Genomic DNA, 18,263 nt, shown 5'->3' with positions numbered 1-18,263 from the left:
AACGAACCGTCCCGTCGCGTCGCGTTCCCGTCGCATCCACCCGGCGGAAAACGACAGATCGCGATGAAATCCTCCCCGTCCCACGCCGTCTGCCCGTTGTCTGATTGGCCCCCCACCGCACCAGCGAGCCGCACGAACCCGCGCGCGCCACGAGCGCGCGCGGTCCCACCCGCAGTCGCCGTCGCCGTGGGCCCCTCGGTGTTGCGGGAATCGAATCTCTCCTCCCCTCCCTCCCCCTTCCCCCGGTCCCGTGAGCGACGCATCGCTCCCCAGTCTCTCCACCCCCCTCCTCTCTCTCTCCGTCCGCCCTCCGCATCTCCGCGCCGCCGCCGCTACGCCTCTCCCCGGGGAGCCTCGCCGGCGGCCAGGTAGGGGGGCCTGCCTCACCGCCTCTCCCTCTCGCCGCCTCCCGCTCCCCTCCCCGCTCGGGAATTCCGCGAGGCTCTTGGGTTTATGGGTGGACCCTGAGTTTTCGTTTCATCGCTCCACGAGTGAGCGAGATTCGCTCCCTACCTAGCCTGCAGATCCGTGAGCTCCCGAGCTTAGCATGTCGTGCTAGTCTTTCGGCGATGCTGTGGGTCTCAGGTTGAATTGGGCAGGAAGAGCTGTTCTGGGGGAAATGGCCCTTCTCCTCTCGGAATTAAGCATTTCTGCCTGCCTTTTATCCCCAGCCGTCGGAGGCGCGGGGACAGTTGCAATTCAGCACACGGGCCAGCTGGATCTGTCCTACTTAAATGGAACAGCTAGCGTGCTTTATTCATGCCCGCCCGTCGTGTCCGTGTGAATTTCTTACTAGTATTAGTGATTTCCCAGCCTTCATTTCCTGAAGTGTAGTTTGGTGTGATTGCGATTAAGGTGGAAGATGGAGGCAGGCGGCAAAGATGGCAACCCTTTGAAGAATTACCGTATTGGGAAGACCCTGGGGATTGGTTCCTTCGGGAAGGTCAAGATTGCTGAGCATATAAAAACTGGCCACAAGGTGGCCGTCAAGATCCTTAACCGCCGGAAAATCAAAAACATGGAGATGGAAGAGAAAGGTTGGTAATTTGGCTTGCTCTATTGAGCTCATTCAGTGAGTAGAGTTTCCTATTATGTACATATACCAACATATAACACATAATTAGTTTCTTTGTGGGATGTTTGTTTATTGGGTAATGTGCTAAACTAGTATTCTGCTATTGTAGTAATTATGGCTCATAAATGGAAAGTTGACATGCTACTATTCTTCTATTAATAACATATACTCCCTGTGATTCAGCCGTTCAAGTAATTACCATTCTCATAAATGGAGTGCTCCTTTTTTTCTATCTTTGCATGATGTAGGAAATTGTGATTGACATGAGCAAGCACATCAGCCATGTGAATGCAGCACCACTCTTGATTACTAATGTTGTATAGGAACTGTTTAAGAAAATATTCACTGCTCAAGTGCCAAGCACAACAAATGCTCTCGTCTTACATTTTGAGACAGAGGGAGTATCTTATATAGTTATTTGGTCTAAAATGAAGCACTCCAGTTATTTTTTTTTTGTTTTTTGCATTGTTCTCTTGCAGTGAAAAGAGAGATCAAGATATTAAGATTATTCATGCACCCGCATATCATCCGCCTTTATGAAGTGATAGAGGCACCAGCTGATATTTATGTGGTTATGGAGTATGTTAAGTCTGGTGAATTATTTGACTACATTGTTGAGAAAGGTAGGCTACAGGAGGAAGAGGCCCGCCGTTTCTTTCAACAGGTAATCTCTCCTTTATTGTCTTGAACCCTTTATTCTGAAGATTCTACTCAGCGTCCTAGTTTCTAAACTCTTAAAGTTTGGATTAAGCTTTTTTTTTTTCTGTTCTTGTTTGCCACTTATTTTGATGATGTATCAGCAATGGCATGTGAAATATAGTTTGCTCGGAAATTGCAGAGTGCAGACACAGTAATGATGTTTATCATTCCACTCAGACCCTTAATGTGACGGGTTACTTTGTTTTCTGTCTTTGAACAGATCATATCTGGTGTTCAATATTGCCACAGGAACATGGTGGTGCACCGCGATCTAAAGCCGGAGAACCTTCTTTTGGACAATAATTGTGATGTTAAGATTGCGGATTTTGGCTTAAGTAATGTTATGCGTGACGGCCACTTTCTTAAGACAAGTTGTGGTAGCCCAAATTATGCAGCTCCGGAGGTAATTATCCTTGAACTAATTTCAGACAGAAAGGACATGGCATCGTTGTAGCTTTGTTCCCAGACTCTTTGGTTTCACTGTATAATATACTTTCTGTTATGTAGGTTATATCTGGAAAACTGTACGCTGGGCCTGAAGTTGATGTATGGAGCTGCGGTGTTATTCTTTATGCTCTTCTATGTGGTACTCTTCCATTTGATGATGAGAACATACCCAACCTTTTTAAGAAAATAAAGGTTAGCAATTATATGTGTTGTCTGCATTTGAATGGTGCATCTGTACCTGCTTCTAGTGATATAAATAATATATTCCATTTTTCATTTCAGGGTGGAATATATACCCTTCCGAGCCATTTATCAGGCCCAGCAAGGGATTTGATTCCAAGGATGCTAGTTGTTGATCCTATGAAAAGGATAACCATTCGTGAAATACGCGAGCATCCATGGTTTGAAGCTCAACTCCCACGATATTTAGCCGTGCCTCCACCAGATACTGCGCAACAAGTTAAAAAGGTATACTTAGCCCTCTGCACCGCTTCCTTTATGAAAATCAGTTGAACTATGATATAATGGTGTTTCTCTGTGTGTTAGTTATGCCAAATATTCCGCCAATAAAGATATTTTTATATAGTTGATATCTCCTATTAAGGCATATAAACTTGGTGGTTAAGTTTATATGTGGTTAAAAATGTGCCCATCATTTCTCTTCATGATTTATAATGATATATTTTAAAGTTTTTTTCTGGGGTCTGCATGGGAGTGCTCACTGGTTTCTTAAAATTTTATGTGTATTGGAGTCAATCTTGCAGTTTTCTGTGTGACTGTCCAGATGGGATCTGACAGATTTTTTTTAGTCATGTATTTCTTCATTTAAGTCCTCGAATAATGTGTTGGTTTCTCTCATGATTTTGTAGATTGATGAAGAATCTCTTGTTAAAGTTATCAGTCTGGGATTTGACAAAAACCTGCTGGTTGAATCAATTCATAATAGATTGCAAAATGAGGTAACTTTTTTTTACGTTCTGTTGTCTGCGCATGCCTGTTATGTGCAAATTAACGACCATGACTAATTTATCTGCGCACTGCAGGCAACAGTTGCATATTATTTATTTTTGGATAATAAGAGTCGCACAACAACTGGCTATCTTGGAGCTGGGTATCAAGAAGCTATGGTGAGTTACTGTGTTCACTTGTTTGCCTCCCTCGATTCTGTTTTAATCTTCTGACTGCTGCATGTGCTGTTAGATTATTGATTTCTAATAACTTTGGCATCAAGGAATCGTCATTCTCACCCATTACTCCAAGTGAAACACAAAGTCCAGCTCATGGAAATCGGCAACAACCATATATGGAATCTCCAGTTGGCTTGAGACCACATTTTCCAGCTGATAGGAAATGGGCTCTTGGGCTTCAGGTAATCTATGTTTAGCTTTGTTCTGGTGCTTTTCTTAAGCTCTTTCTTATATATTTCAATTAACATCTTTGGATTCATTTTGACAGTCTCGAGCACATCCAAGAGAAGTTATGACTGAAGTGCTGAAGGCTCTGCAAGAACTGAATGTATACTGGAAAAAAATTGGACACTATAACATGAAATGTAGATGGAGTCCTCCTGGCTTTCCCGGTCAGGAGAATATGAATCATACCAATTATAACTTCAGTGCAGAGCCTATTGAAACCGACGACCTGGGTGACAAGTTAAATTTAATTAAGTTCGAACTTCAGGTAAATTGCAAATCCATCTGTATGCATCCAATGAGAAGTCCTGATGCAAATACAGCAGTGTGATGCATGAGTACTTATGCGTGTCTTTATCCTGATGGTTAAACAGTGTAGCACCCCTCAAAAAAAAAACAGTGTAGCAGACCTTGACCTTTTAGTCACTCGATAAGTATGGCACTCCAAATTGTTCACTAGCAGTCCCTTGCATTTCCATGCACGCTCGTCTATACATGATATTTTTACTAGGAAGTTTATACACAAGATGATAACTCTTCACATATCCTGCATGTCTTTTACTTTGAAATCAGCGTAATAGGTTCAGGAACCTCTTAAAATTGGAATCTTATTTCCATTGTATACACACCCCTGTTGCCATACACCTAATGCTTGCATGCCTCCACTTGATGTCTATTGCAGTCACTATCATATGAAAACTGAAATTCAACTCCCATTATTTGCGTCACCTCTTACTTCAGTTGTGCACTTGATGGTGATCCAGATGTGCCTCCACTCAGCCATAGCTTTACATAATTCACAAACCTATACGATTGAAATCACATGTTCTCTTTATCCGTGCTGCATCCTTCTTAGTTGTCTCTGTATTTCTGATATTGCACTCCATCCGATGCAGCTTTACAAAACAAGAGATGAGAAATACCTTCTGGATTTGCAAAGGGCTAGCGGGCCGCATCTCCTCTTTCTCGATCTATGTGCCGCCTTCCTAGCTCAGCTGAGAGTCCTCTGATACCAGATGTGCCCGAGGAATGTATGTTGTGTCACTCTAAAGAGATGTAAATAGCAAGCTTTCTCCAGCGGATCAAAGTTGTGGCGTATGTAGACATGTGGAGCTGTTGTGTGCTTATTTCGGCGCCTATATGCTGAATTTAGACCTGGCAGGGGCGGGCAAGTGAAGCAAGCACGGAACTATAGCCATCAGGTTATTTCCAGCTGCCGCCAAAGGCACTCCATACAGTACTACTCTGCTGCTGTTTTACTTGCATGTAATTTTTACTGTCTGGGTCTCCAGACCAGACCACGTACACGAATAATTTCTTCAGATTGCAATGGTTAATGAAAGCTGAGCTGCTGACGTGCCACAGACAATCGTATATCAATTTTGTTGTTTATATACTAATAATTCGAGGTGCCTGATCTCTTCTGATGCGTCCATTGATTGCAAAGCAGCATGACACGTCCGTTGAGAATCTTCCATAATAATCGTTCGGTTTAGCGTGGTCAATCAGTACAGCTGTGTCATTGGCTTTAGCGTGGTCAATCAGTACAGCTGTGTCATTGGCTGAGAACAATGCGGCAACCACCATGGAAGGAGGCATGGAGTGTTGCCTAGTAAGCTGCCTTCCAGCGATTTAAAAACGTTCAATTTGTTACTGCAAATGCAAGCATTCTCAGCTTTGGACACCACCACCACGATGGGAGGGCACTTCTTCTACGCGACCGCGACGGCACCATGTTGGTAGTAGGAGAAAACGCCCCATGCAGATACTCTCCATTCGCTTGTTCTTGCTTGGAGTCCACGCACCGGTCATCATCAAGCAAAGCTATTAAAGGCTTGTTAATTTGAACTGTCTTTTTCTCCTTTTGTAAATATCCCCTGCATCGCGTTGCCCCGTTACTGTTGGTTTCAGGAAATGTTGCAAATCCGACGTTAGATTTTGAACACTAAAAATCCAGTGACCAGATTTATCATGCGGAAATAGATGAAATTGCCATGCTTGTGTACAAGGATCCGTATGTTTTAAAGTAAAAACTGCCATGTAGTGTAAAATTTTACCAGAGAAATTGCCATACGGGTGACGTAAGATTTATATTTGGGGTCCTTTGCATTGGCTGAAAATGTCATTTGGGACGGTGCTGTGCTGATTCGGGAAAGAGACCTCAACGCAAGAAAATGGATGGTCTCGAAAACATTCGATCGAAACGAGTGAAGATCGAAGGCAAGTGATCCCGAGAACAAATGGAAGCTAGTAATAAATTCGGCCGCGATCAGCCCCGTTTCGATAAAATCAAGTACGTATACATGAGTAACACGACAGTACAACGCACCAACACCGAACACTCGGTAAATCCCACATCCAGCGAGTAGAATACAACGATTCGTCCCATCCCGGGGAAGGCGTCGAGAGCAGAGGAGCGGCGCCGGCGCTATCTCCTGGCGTGCGCGGCGCCGGCGGGCTGGTCGCAGGAGAAGACCTGCTTCGGGAGCCGCCACGCCTCCGCTGCGCCGAAGCACATGTCGTCGAGCGCCTCGCTGCGGCACCACCGGCACCTGCCCCCACCGCCGCTCGCCACGCACTTGCCGCGCGTCGCCAGATCCCGGCACCCCGCCTCCGCCTCCGCCCTCGCTGACCGAGCAGCAGCCTTGCTCTTGATTCTGCCGGCCGCGGCGGCTGCCGACGCGGCCCCCGAGCAGGCCAGGAGAAGAGCGAGCAGCAGCAGCAGCGCCGGTGATCTGGCCATGAGGTGAGAAGCAGAGACGGTCTGGGACGATTGGGTATCAGTCAGAGGGGAGTCTGAATATTTGGACTCTAGATCGCGATACGGACGGTGGGCCTCTCCTTTCTCTTTGACGGCAAAATGAAGTTGGCGCCTTTTCTCTTCCAGACTCCGGACGTTGGGCCGGCAGATTTTTTTTTGAAAGTATGATGATTTTTATAGCAAATTCGGAAACTATACACCATAATGCAAAAAAATCAAAAGTATCATCCTGTCGGCCTCCTGTTGGCCGAGGAGGGACTTTTCGGCCTACCGTTGGCCGAAGAGGGACTTTTCGGCCAACAGTTGGCCAAAGAGTCCCTCTTCGGCCAACACCTGCTCTACTGTTTCAGAAAATTCATATCAATTAGGATTTTTAGTACTCCCTTCATTTACTTATACAAGGCCACCATGAAAAATACACTTTGCATCTATACAAGGCCACCAACAATAATCGAGACAAAAGTCAATGATATTTTCCTCAAAATAGCAACCTATTTAATATTTGCATGCATGCAGTCATAATGACAGTTCAATCAGCTTTCTATCCCTTCTTTGCATGCATGCTGTGTATTAATAATTTCACTAAATGATAAAAAAGCGGATTTAGAAAGCAAGACATTAAATTTTATCTTGGTACTTGTAATCTGAGTTTGTGGCCTTGTATATAAAAATGGAGGGAGTATTTTAATTTGGTTCATTTTGCATTAGATTAGAAATTTTATGAAGTTTCTGTAGATATCATGTTTGACTAGATTTGAAAGTTTGAATTTGAATTTTCATGAATTTGCTCAAATCACTAGATTGCCTATAATTTGAGCTAGGAGTATTTTTTCAGATGATTCTTTTTGCTACTGGTTCTTTGTGAATTTGCTTATCAGTAGTAATTAATTGGCGAATTTTATTATTATTTAAAATTAGGTTTTTATGAAAACAGTTCTGTTTTAGTGTTTTATAGATTTTATGCTATTTCTTTTAATTTTAATTGCTTTAAATTTTTTCTTTAATTTTTTTGACATATTCTTTTTGTTTCTGTTTAGTTATCAGTAGCTATTTTATTTGTAGTATTTTTTGTATTTTATTTCTTTCATCCTACTAGAAAACTTGTTTTGAGCTTCATAGGAGTTTATATTTAAAAGTGCCTTGTAAAAATTCTGTACAACCATTGCCGTTTTATACATGAAAATAAAATACTTTTCCACAATCTTTTTCCCTCCATTTTCTTTTCCGCCATTTTCTTTGCCGCCATTTTCTTTCCTGCCATTCTCTCCCGCCACACTAAGGAGTGCTGCATCGACGGAGGATGATGATGATGCCTTCATGTGGAGTGTGAAACACTGTGTGAGAGAAGTCATAAGTGTGAAACACTCTGATGATGATGACGAAGCTGCAAACACTTATGACTTCTCTCAGATAGTGTTTCACACTCCACCAGCAGCACCGACGCAGGAGACACAGACCATGTCAGATGATGTTATCTACGATCGTGGACACCATGAGGCTCGTTTTATAAGTTGAGAAGTGAAGATGGCGAGAAAGAAGATGGCGGGAAAGAAGATGACGGGAGAGAATGGCGGGAAAGAAAATGGAGGGAGAAAATGGCGGGAAATAAAATGGAGGGAGAGAATGGCGTAAAAACCTAATTTTAAATAATCCTAAAATTCACAAATTAATTACTACTGATAAACAAAGTCACAAAGAACCAGTAGCAAAAAGAATCATCTAAAAAGAATACTCCTAGCTCAAATTATAGGCAATCTAGTGATTTGAGAAAATTCATGAAAATTCAAATTCAAACTTTCAAATCTAGTCAAACTTGATATCTACAGAAATTTTATAAAATTTCTAATCTAATGCAAAAAGAATCAAATTAAAATACTAAAAATCCTATTTGATATGAATTTTCTAAAAAGTAGAGCAGGTGTTGGCCGAAGATGGACTCTCCTTTTTGGCCAATAGTTGGCCGAAAAGTCCCTCTTCGGCCAACAAGAGGCCGAAAAGTCCCTTTTCGGCCAACAGAAGGCCGACGGGGTGATACTTTTGATTTTTCTCCATTAGGGTGTATAGTTTCCGAATTTGCTATAAAAATCATCATAGTTTTAAAAGAAATCGGGCCGGCACACCAACGATTGGCTAGCTACAACTTTTTTTTTGAAAAACATTGGCGGGCTACAACTTGATTTAGCTACGAGTTCTCCAGTCAAGAAAATAAAAATAAAACTGTGAATTCTAAAATAAAAAAGATGCAAGTTACATTTTGTTTCTCATGACTTAGATGATCCATCGATCAAATCATCGGTACAAACATTAACATCTCTTCAAAATAAGTAAAAATACATTGAGGTCCAACTCAAATAAATAAATACTCCCTCCATCCGGGAATACTTGTCGAAGGAATACATAAAATGGATGTATCTAGATCTAAGATATGTCTAGATACATTCATTTCTCTGACAAGTATTTTCGGACGGAGGGAGTAATATTGAGGTCTCTGAGGATGATCGCCTTCTTCATCCAAAACAGACCAACGACATGTTGTTGCTGCTTCCTCTCCATTGTCCGAATCAACCAGTTGTTGTTGATCACGGATGAAAGTCACCAAGGTCACTAACAAACCATCATCCTAGAGAAGAAACCATTGAAGCCATTGTCAGAATATCAACAGATCCACCATCCAAACCTCTAGATCTCATAGGCATCAGGTTGACATCGAAGCATGCACTGAATTGACGTAGAGGAGTCCGTAAGACCAAATCATAAAGGGAATCCGCCACCACACCGACGAACCCTAACCTCACTGACCAGAGAGATCAGTGGTAATTTATGCCTACGAGCCATTGAAGTCATCCCAGCCTAAATCATCGAGATGGGAGGCTTGAAGAAACTTTATTCACGAGATCAGCGAACATGTAGCCCTACTAAAAGCTCCAAAGTAGGGGAGACTAGAACTCCATCCGATAGATCGAAGCCTCCTGCCCTCCCACTTAGCCCTACTAAAAGCCCCAAAGCAGGGAAAACTAGAACTCCATCTGATAGATTGTAGCCTCCTGCACTCCCACACTGGCGAAGACAGTAGAGGAGGAGGCAAAACGGAAAATTGCGCGGCTGAAGTACGTACCGGCAACCCGCTAGCCTATCAACTAGTGACACTTCATATCGTATATTGACTCTTGTGTTGTATAAAAGGTTTCCACTATTTATGAAATATTGGTATTTCAGTAGCCGGCCCACCACCAGAGTACTACTTTTGTCAGTCTAACATGCCCGAAGTAATGCTTTTTGTTAGACAAGGAAGTGCATGCATCAACCTCTTCTCTCTCCCTTGCAAACAAATTCATAGACTTTATTTCATCTTAGCAAATTAAAAACATTCATATCTTTTCGTATTTGAAATAATTTATATATTTGAATTCTTGACGCCAAGACCTTTAAAACTAGACAGATCTTGGATACATTTCAAACACATTGAAATTTCAACATTTCACATTTCGTATGTGGAACTAACATACTTCACTTGGAAAATGTGAAACAAGCCAATAACATATTTCAGAATTATGAAATAATAACTACAGAAATTGAAATTGTAATATACGATTGTAAAAGTGATTATTTGAAAATGTGAACAGTGTATTTCACATTCCATGCTTGCTATTTCACAATTCGGAAACAACATTTCACTTTTCGCTGGCTTCTTTCGCAAAAATAACACCTATTTTAATTGCACATTTCTCAAATAACCTATTTCACTCTTTTATAATGAATTGTTTCAGAATTCCAAATAATCTGTTTCACAATGATATATTATAATTTCACTTTTCGTGGTTACTAGTTCACAATTCAAAACCTACATTTCACTCTTCACTGGCTTGTTTCCCCAAAAAAAACATATATTTCAGCTGCACATTTCTCAGATGAGCTATTTCACTGTTTTGAAATAAATTGTTTCACATTTCTGAATAATCAGTTTCACGATGATACATTATAATTTCAAATTTCGTGGTTGCTCTTTCACAGTTCAGAAGCTACAATTTTCTTTTCACTAGCCTGTTTTACAAAAAGCACATCTATTTCAGTTGCTCAGTTTCACTGTTTTGAAATTAAATTATTACACATTTCCAAATAATGAGTTTCACAAGTTGACATTTCAGTTTCATGTTTTTTTCACTTCAAAACTGATATTTCACTTCCATTGCCTTGTTTCACAAAAATCACACTTTTTAAGCGAAATAGGTTTGTTTCACATACGAAATGTGACACGTTGAAAATGTAAACGTGTTTGAAATATATCCAAAATTGGTTTACTTCTAAAGGTCTTTGTGCCAGGAGTTCAAATATATAGATTATTTCAAAAACAAGCTTATGTTTTGAAAGATATAAATGCTTTTAGTTGGTCAAGATGAAGAAAGTCCATGGATTTGTTTGCAAGGGAGAGAGAGAAAACAGATGCATATGTGTGTGAGAGAAGAGAGAGAGAGAGAGAGAGAGAGAGTGTTGTTACATCCATGCCTCTGATGTAGGACAAAAGATGTGTGCCAATAGCTGTATTTTTACGTAGTATTCAGTCTGTACAGAAAAAAGGATGAATAATTGCTCTTCATGGACCAAATCTTAAACAAGCTATTCAATGGTGAGATCATTGCCGGCACATGCCGAAACCGCTCAAAAAGACTTAGAGGACGAGGAGGTTGATGCACAAACTCCTTTTTACCGGTGGCGAGAGGTACCGGCGAGGAATCCGTCGTCCGCCTGTGCTTTAAGATCAATACACATGCCACCTATTTGCTCTCATATTTTTCTTATACAAAAGCAATACGTAGCAAAATACATCGGTGGTACCCACCACACCCACGACCTGCTTCATCTCACCCAAACGACCCGTGAGGCTGTGACTCTCTGTCTCTCCCCCTCCCCCCCTCTCTCTCTCTGTCATGGTTGCTCCTCCGGCAACCCGTCACCACCGCAGCTCCGTGCTCCGGCAGCCTGCCGCCACCGCAGCCCCGTGCTTCGGCAGCTCGCCGCCACTTCCGCTTTGTGCTCCGGCAGCTTGTCGCCATAGAAAACCAGATCTGGCCTCCCCTACGCAGCAATGTCCAGATCTGCATGCTCCGGCCGTCATGATGCCACCGATGCGGTGCATAGACAGGGATGAGGGAGTCCTGGACTAAGGGGTCCTCGGACAGCCGGACTATATACTTTGGACGGACTGTTGGACTATGAAGATACAAGATAGAAGACATCCGTATGGGACTCTCCTTTGCGTGGAAGGCAAGCTTGGCGATTCGGATATGTAGATTCCTTTCTCTGTAACCGAATTTGTGTAACCCTAGCCCCCTCCGGTGTCTACATAAACCGGAGGGTTTAGTCCGTAGGACAACAATCATAACCTCATAGGCTAGACTTCTAGGGTTTAGCCATTACGATCTCGTGGTAGATCCACTCTTGTAATACTCATATTCATCAAGATCAATCAAGCAGGAAGTAGGGTATTACCTCCATAGAGAGGGCCCGAACCTGGGTAAACATCATGTCCCCCGCCTCCTGTTACCATTAGCCTTAGACGCACAGTTCGGGACCCCCTACCTGAGATCCGACGGTTTTGACACCGACATTGGTGCTTCCATTGAGAGTTCTGCTGTGATGTCGAAGATAGGCTTGATGGCTCGCCTTGTTGTCAAGGACAACATCACCTCCGGGGGAGCCCTGGCCTCAGGCCAAACCCTCCAGCTGGGCGGCTTTATCATGGCCGCCCGTTCGGCCATCGGGCCAACGATGACTTCTTGGGTCATCGAAAATCGCCTCCGCATCAGCTTAGAATACTCCGAGCAGATGGATCCGACGGAGTTGTCGTCTTTAAACGAACTCCTGGATCACATCGCTGCCTTGGGAGTCATTACGGACTATGATCGTATTGGGCTTAAACCCGATCAGAGAGAGATTGAGTCTCCGCCGATCACCCATCAGATAGTGCTAGTGGAGGAACAACGCGACAATTCTCCCTCTGTATTGAGGACGAATTATGTTCGGATTTCCGAGCTCACAGAGCTGGATACCTGGCCACGGGCAGACACACCTCCTATTCTGAACCTAGAGTCGGACTATGGGCGTGAAAAATTGGTTTATACTCCGGAGCCCGAGCTGCTAAGCTCGGAAATTTCTCAAACTCCGGATCTCAAATTGGGTCAGGGTTCAGATTTAAAGCCACCCACCCACCCAGATACAAGCGACCTTATCCACATCAGACAGCAGTCCCAGGAAACGGTCCATCACTTCTGGACCAGATTCCGCCTTGTCAAGGACAGGATCAAGGACTGCCGCGATGAAGACGCAATCTCATTATTCTGCAAAAACTGCATGGACGAGGGAATCCTCAATGCAATCAATCGCCGTCACGTATCACACTTCGCTGATTTGGCAACAATAGTGCAGAAGTACTGCACAATGGAAAGCGCCTGGAAAACTCAGGCAGCCTCTTGGGAGCCGTCGGTTTCCACTGAACCCCTCGTCCGGACAAATAGGATGCACCCTTGTAGGTCGCCTGATCCAACAAATAAAAAATCGAAGCCCATTACGGGGCGCAGAACCGTTCTGGAGGGATGGCTCGATAGGCCATGCAAAATACACACAACACCGGATGCCGTACCAATCCATAGCCTTCGAGCATGTTGGATACTCCGGCAGGTGGCCAAGAGCGGCGAGGATCTCCTCACCAAAAACACCGCAGAGCAACATCCCACGGAAGACAACAACCCTACATTATTGACAGTCTTCGAGACTTTCGCCTCAAACAATAAGCGCAAAAGGGCACTCCGCGGCCTCGCTGAAGTCTGCCAAGTTGCAACAATAAACCCCTGGAACGACACGGCCATAACTTTCAACGCCAGTGATGAACCAAAATTCAGAACAGTCCAGGCACCTGCCGCATTGGTCCTCAGTCCAATTGTGGACGGCTTTCGACTTGCAAAAGTGCTCATGGAGGGCGACAGTGGACTAAACCTCATTTACGAGGAAACTCTCAACAAAATGGAAATAGACATGAGCCGCATTGAGCAAAGTAATACGACCTTTCGAGGAATTATTCCCAGTCGGGAGGCACGATGTGCGGGAAAAGTAACACTCGATGTGGTATTCGGCACGCCGGAGAATTATTGGCCCGAAGAGATAACCTTTCAAGTGTCCCCTTTCAACAACGGATACAATGCCCTGTTAGGGCGAGACACATTTGCAAGCTTCCAAGCTATACCCCATTACGGGTACATGAAGCTCAAGATGCCCGGGCCCAATGGAATCATCATCTTGCCAGTGATCCGGACATAGCGCTCCGCGCCGAAAACAAAACTGCCGCCTTGGCCCTCGAGGCATTGTCTGAAGCCCTCACGGCCAAAGAATTAACCGCATTGTGCTCAACGATGGATAGGGACGACGTGATACTTGATAAGCAATCCAAATACACCTCCTTTAAACCAGCAGATGAAATAGTCAAATTTCAGGTACACCCAACGGTCTCCATGAAGACAACATCCATCAGGGCATAGCTAGATCCCACGGTCGATGCCACACTGCGGGCGTTCCTACGTGAAAACTGGGATATAATTGCCTAGCACCCTTCTGATATGCCAGGAATCCCATGCAGACTGGTCGAGCATAGCCTAAACATATTGAAGGGATACAAGTTGGTCAAGCAAACATTACGGCGCTTTTCTGAACCCAAACGACAAGCCATGGGAGAGGAGCTAGCCAAGTTACTCGAGGCCGGATTCATCAGAGAGATAAAACACCCGGACTGGCTAGCAAACCTGGTGATGGTACCAAAGAAGGATAAATCCTAGCGCCTATGCGTCGATTTCAAAGACCTCAACAAGGCTTGCCCTAAGGATCCTTTTCCCCTCCCCCGCATTGATCAGATCATCGATGCTACCGCATGACACGACTCACTGTGTTTCCTCAACGCATATTACGGATACCATCAAATCAATATGAAGGAGTCCGATCAAGCCGCAACGACATTTATCACCCCATACGGGACTTTCTGCTTCAACACTATGCCTTTCAGGCTTAAAAACGCCGGTGCCACCTATCAACGCATGATTCAAACATGCCTGGAGAAACAAACTGGCAAGACAGTTGAAGCATACATGGATGACGTAGTCATCAAAACCAGACACGTCGAGTCATTAATAGACAATCCGCGTCTTACATTCGACAACCTCCGAACATATGACATTAAGCTCAATCCGGAAAAATGTGTTTTCGGCGTTCCCACCGGAAAGCTTCTGGGCTTCATCGCTTCCAATAGAGGAATTGAGGCAAACCCAGCTAAAATCCGAGCTTTGTCACAGTTGGCTACGCCAATGGACCTCAAACAAGTCCAAAAACTATCCGAATGTGTGGCAGCTTTGAGCCGCTTTATCTCCAGACTAGGAGAAAAGGCATTGCCACTCTATCGCCTTCTCCGACGCACCGATCACTTTGAGTGGACGGACGAGGCAACGGCCGGATTGGAAGAAATAAAGGCTCTTCTAGCAAGCAACCCAATTCTGGCCGCGCCAAACGTCGGTGAACCCATGTTATTATATATACTGGCCACACATCAAGTTGTGAGTGCGGTACTCATCGTTGAACGAGAGGAGGACGGACACAAATTCTCGCTTCAGAAGCCGGTATACTACGTATCCACTATCCTCACACCATGCAAATCCTGGTACCCTCATTACCAAAAAATAGCATACACAGTTTTCATGGCATCCCGAAAGCTATGACACTACTTTCAAGAGTGCTCAATAACGGTGGCCTCCGAAGTACCTCTCAACGACATAATAAACAACTACGACGCTACGGGCTGGATTGCCAAGTGGGCCATTGAGCTCCTCCCATTCGACATATCATACAAACCGCGCCGGGCCATTAAATCCCAGGTATTGGCCGACTTCATCGCTGAATGGACAGAGGCCGAACTCCCTAAAGAGTACGACACATATTCCAACTAGGTCATGCACTTCGACGGCTCCAAAATGCTGGCAGGATGATACGTCCATTTTGCATCATGCTTTTATATCAATATTTATTACATTATGGGCTGTTATTTCACGTTATGTCACGATACTTATGGATATTCTCTCTTATTTTACAAGGTTTACATGAAGAGGGAGAATGCCGACAGCCGGAATTCTGGGCTGGAAAAGGAGAAAATATTGGAGACCTATTCTGCGCAACTCCAAAAGTCCTGAAACTCCATAGAATATCTTAAAATAAATAAAGAAAAATCATCGCCAAAGATGAAGGCTAGGGGGCCCACACCCTGCTCACGAGGGTGGGGGCGCCCCCCCATGGGGCGCGCCCCCTACCTCGTGGGCCCCCTGGTGGCTCTCCGATGCCCATCTTCTCCTATATGAAGTCTTTCGATGAGAAAAAATAGAAGGCAACCTTTCGGGACGAGACTCTGCCGCCACGAGGCGGAACCTTGGCGGAACCAATCTAGGGCTCCGGCAGAGCTGTTCTGCCGGGGACACTTCCCTCCGGGAGGGGGAAATCGTCACCATCATCATCACCAACGCTCCTCTCATCGGGAGAGGGCAATCTCCATCAACATCTTCACCAGCACCATCTCATTTCCAAACCCTAGTTCATCTCTTGTATCCAATTCTTGTCTCCAAGTCCGGGATTGGTGCTAGTAGGTTGCTAGTAGTGTTGATTACTCCTTGTAGTTGATGCTAGTTGGTTTATTTGGTGGAAGATCATATGTTCAGATCCTTTATGCATATTATTACCCCTCTGATTATGAACATGAATATGCTTTGTGAGTAGTTACATTTGTTCCTGAGGACAAGGGAGAAGTCTTGCTATTAGTAGTCATGTGAATTTGGTATTCGTTCAATATTTTGATGAGATGTATGTTGTCTAACCTCTAGTGGTGTTATGTGATCGTTGACTACATAACACTTCACCATTATTTGGGCCTAGAGGAAGGCATTGGGAAGTAATAAGTAGATGATGGGTTGCTAGAGTGACATAAGCTTAAACCCTAGTTTATGCGTTGCTTCGTAAGGGGCTGATTTGGATCCATATGTTTCATGCTATGGTTAGGTTTACCTTAATACTTTTGTTGTAGTCGCGGATGCTTGCAATAGAGGTTAATCATAAGTGGGATGCTTGTTCAAGTAAGAACAGAACCCAAGCACCGGTCCACCCACATATCAAATTATCAAAGTAACGAACGCGAAACATATGAGCGTGATGAAAACTAGCTTGACGATATTCCCATGTGTCCTCGGGAGCGCTTTTCCTATTATAAGAGTTTGTCCAGTCTTGTCCTTTGCTACAAAAAGGATTGGGCCATCTTGCTGCACTTTATTTACTTTTGTTACTTGTTGCTCGTTAAAGTTTATCTTATCACAAAACTATGTGTTACCACTTATTTCAGTACTTGCAGAGAATACCTTGCTGAAAACCGCTTATCATTTCCTTCTGCTCCTCGTTGGGTTCAACACTCTTACTTATCGAAAGGACTACAATAGATCCCCTATACTTGTGGGTCATCAAGAATCTTTTCTGGCGCCGTTGCCGGGGAGTGAAGCGCCTTTGGTAGGTGGAATTTGGTAAGAAAAAATTTATATAGTGTGCTGAAATTTTCTGTCACTTGTTACTATGGAAAGTAATTGTCTGAGGGGCTTGTTCGGGGTATCTTCACCCCGTCCAGTAGAGCAAAGAGTTGCTCCTCAACCTACTCAACCTACTGAACCTATTGAAAATGAAACTCCTTTTGAGATTCCTTCGGGTATGATGGAAAAACTGCTAGCTAACACTTTTACAGGAGATGGAACAAAGCATCCTGATGAACATCTACACTATGTGGATGAAGTTTGTGGACTATTTAAGCTTGCAGGTATACCCGATGATGTTGTTAAGAAGAAGTCCTTCCCTTTATCTTTGAAGGGAGACGCATTGACATGGTATAGGCTATGTGATGATATGAGATCATGGAACTATAAAAGATTGAAATTGGAATTTCATCAAAAGTATTACCCTATGCATCTTGTTCATCATGATCGCAATTATATATAAAATTTCTGGCCTCGCGAAGGAGAAAGCATCGCTCAAGCTTGGGGGAGGCTTAAATCAATGTTATATTCATGCACCAATCATGAGCTCCCAAGAGAAGTAATTATCCAAAGTTTTTATGCTCGGCTTTCTGACAACAATCGCACCATGCTCGATACTTCTTGTGCTGGCTCTTTTATGATGAAGACTATTGAATTTAAATGGAATTTATTGGATAGAATTAAACGCAACTCTGAAGATTGGGACCTCGACGAAGGTAAGGAGTCAGGTATGACACCTAAGTTTGATTGTGTTAAATCTTTTATGGATACCGATATTTTCCGTAAATTTAGCACTAAATATGGACTTGACTCTGAGATAGTAGCTTCTTTCTGTGAATCTTTTGCTACTTATGTTGATATCCCCAAGGAGAAGTGGTTTAAATATCATCCTCCCATAGAAGTAAAAGTAGCTGCACCTATTAAAGTTGAAGAAAAGACTGTCACTTATACTGATCCTATTGTTCCCACTTCTTATGTTGAGAAACCACCTTTCCCTGTTAGAATGAAGGATCATGCTAAAGCTTCAACTGTTGTTCGTAAAAGCAATATTAGAACTTATACATGTCCTGAGCAAGTCAAAGTAGAACCCAATATTGCTATTGTTAAAGATCTCTTGTCTTATAATATTGATGGGCATGTTATTCAATTCCAGGGTGAAACTGCTAGAATTGCTAAACCTTGTGCTAGAGATAAACATAGACCTGTGGTAAGCGTGCCTGTTATTTCTGTTAAAATAGGAGATCATTGTTATCATGGCTTATGTGATATGGGTGCTA

General features: G+C 43.6%; 2 protein-coding genes across 3 annotated transcripts; one reads left to right on the top strand and one right to left on the bottom strand.

The window, feature by feature from the left end:
- The first annotated feature begins 245 nt into the window (after positions 1-245).
- On the top strand, positions 246-5,013 carry LOC119276907 (serine/threonine protein kinase OSK1-like). 2 transcript variants are annotated; one of them, XM_037558076.1, is made up of 11 exons: positions 246-368; positions 856-1,037; positions 1,555-1,739; positions 1,995-2,177; positions 2,282-2,413; positions 2,504-2,689; positions 3,091-3,180; positions 3,265-3,348; positions 3,453-3,590; positions 3,677-3,901; positions 4,530-5,013. In XM_037558076.1, exons 2-11 carry the CDS (start codon positions 863-865, stop codon positions 4,641-4,643), a joined length of 1,512 nt encoding a protein of 503 aa, XP_037413973.1. In that variant the 5' UTR covers positions 246-368; positions 856-862; the 3' UTR covers positions 4,644-5,013. The 2 variants fall into 2 exon arrangements, with proteins under 2 accessions (XP_037413973.1, XP_037413972.1); XM_037558075.1 differs by lacking the exons at positions 3,677-3,901; positions 4,530-5,013 and having other exon boundaries at positions 267-368; positions 3,422-3,559.
- An 868-nt stretch (positions 5,014-5,881) lies between these two features.
- On the bottom strand, positions 5,882-6,429 carry LOC119281489. The gene has a single exon (XM_037561997.1). The coding sequence runs from the start codon at positions 6,374-6,376 to the stop codon at positions 6,062-6,064; it is 315 nt and encodes a 104-aa protein (XP_037417894.1). The 5' UTR covers positions 6,377-6,429; the 3' UTR covers positions 5,882-6,061.
- Between the last annotated feature and the right edge of the window lie 11,834 nt (positions 6,430-18,263).

The sequence above is a fragment of the Triticum dicoccoides genome, chromosome 3B (assembly GCF_002162155.2).
Source record: "Triticum dicoccoides isolate Atlit2015 ecotype Zavitan chromosome 3B, WEW_v2.0, whole genome shotgun sequence".
Classification (NCBI taxonomy): domain Eukaryota; kingdom Viridiplantae; phylum Streptophyta; class Magnoliopsida; order Poales; family Poaceae; genus Triticum; species Triticum dicoccoides.
The sequence above is the reverse complement of the archived record's forward strand: the minus strand, read 5'-3'. Positions and strand labels throughout refer to the sequence as shown.

What these genes read in the sequence shown, in the direction of transcription:
- LOC119276907 (XM_037558076.1), top strand. Translation starts at nt 863, where the DNA reads ATGGAGGCAGGCGGCAAAGATGGCAACCCTTTGAAGAATTACCGTATT. An exon ending in ACCTTTTTAAGAAAATAAAG is followed by an intron (nt 2,414 to 2,503) that starts GTTAGCAATTAT and finishes TTTTCATTTCAG; the next exon opens with GGTGGAATATATACCCTTCC. An exon ending in CTGGGTATCAAGAAGCTATG is followed by an intron (nt 3,349 to 3,452) that starts GTGAGTTACTGT and finishes TTTGGCATCAAG; the next exon opens with GAATCGTCATTCTCACCCAT.
- LOC119281489 (XM_037561997.1), bottom strand. Translation starts at nt 6,376, where the DNA reads ATGGCCAGATCACCGGCGCTGCTGCTGCTGCTCGCTCTTCTCCTGGCC.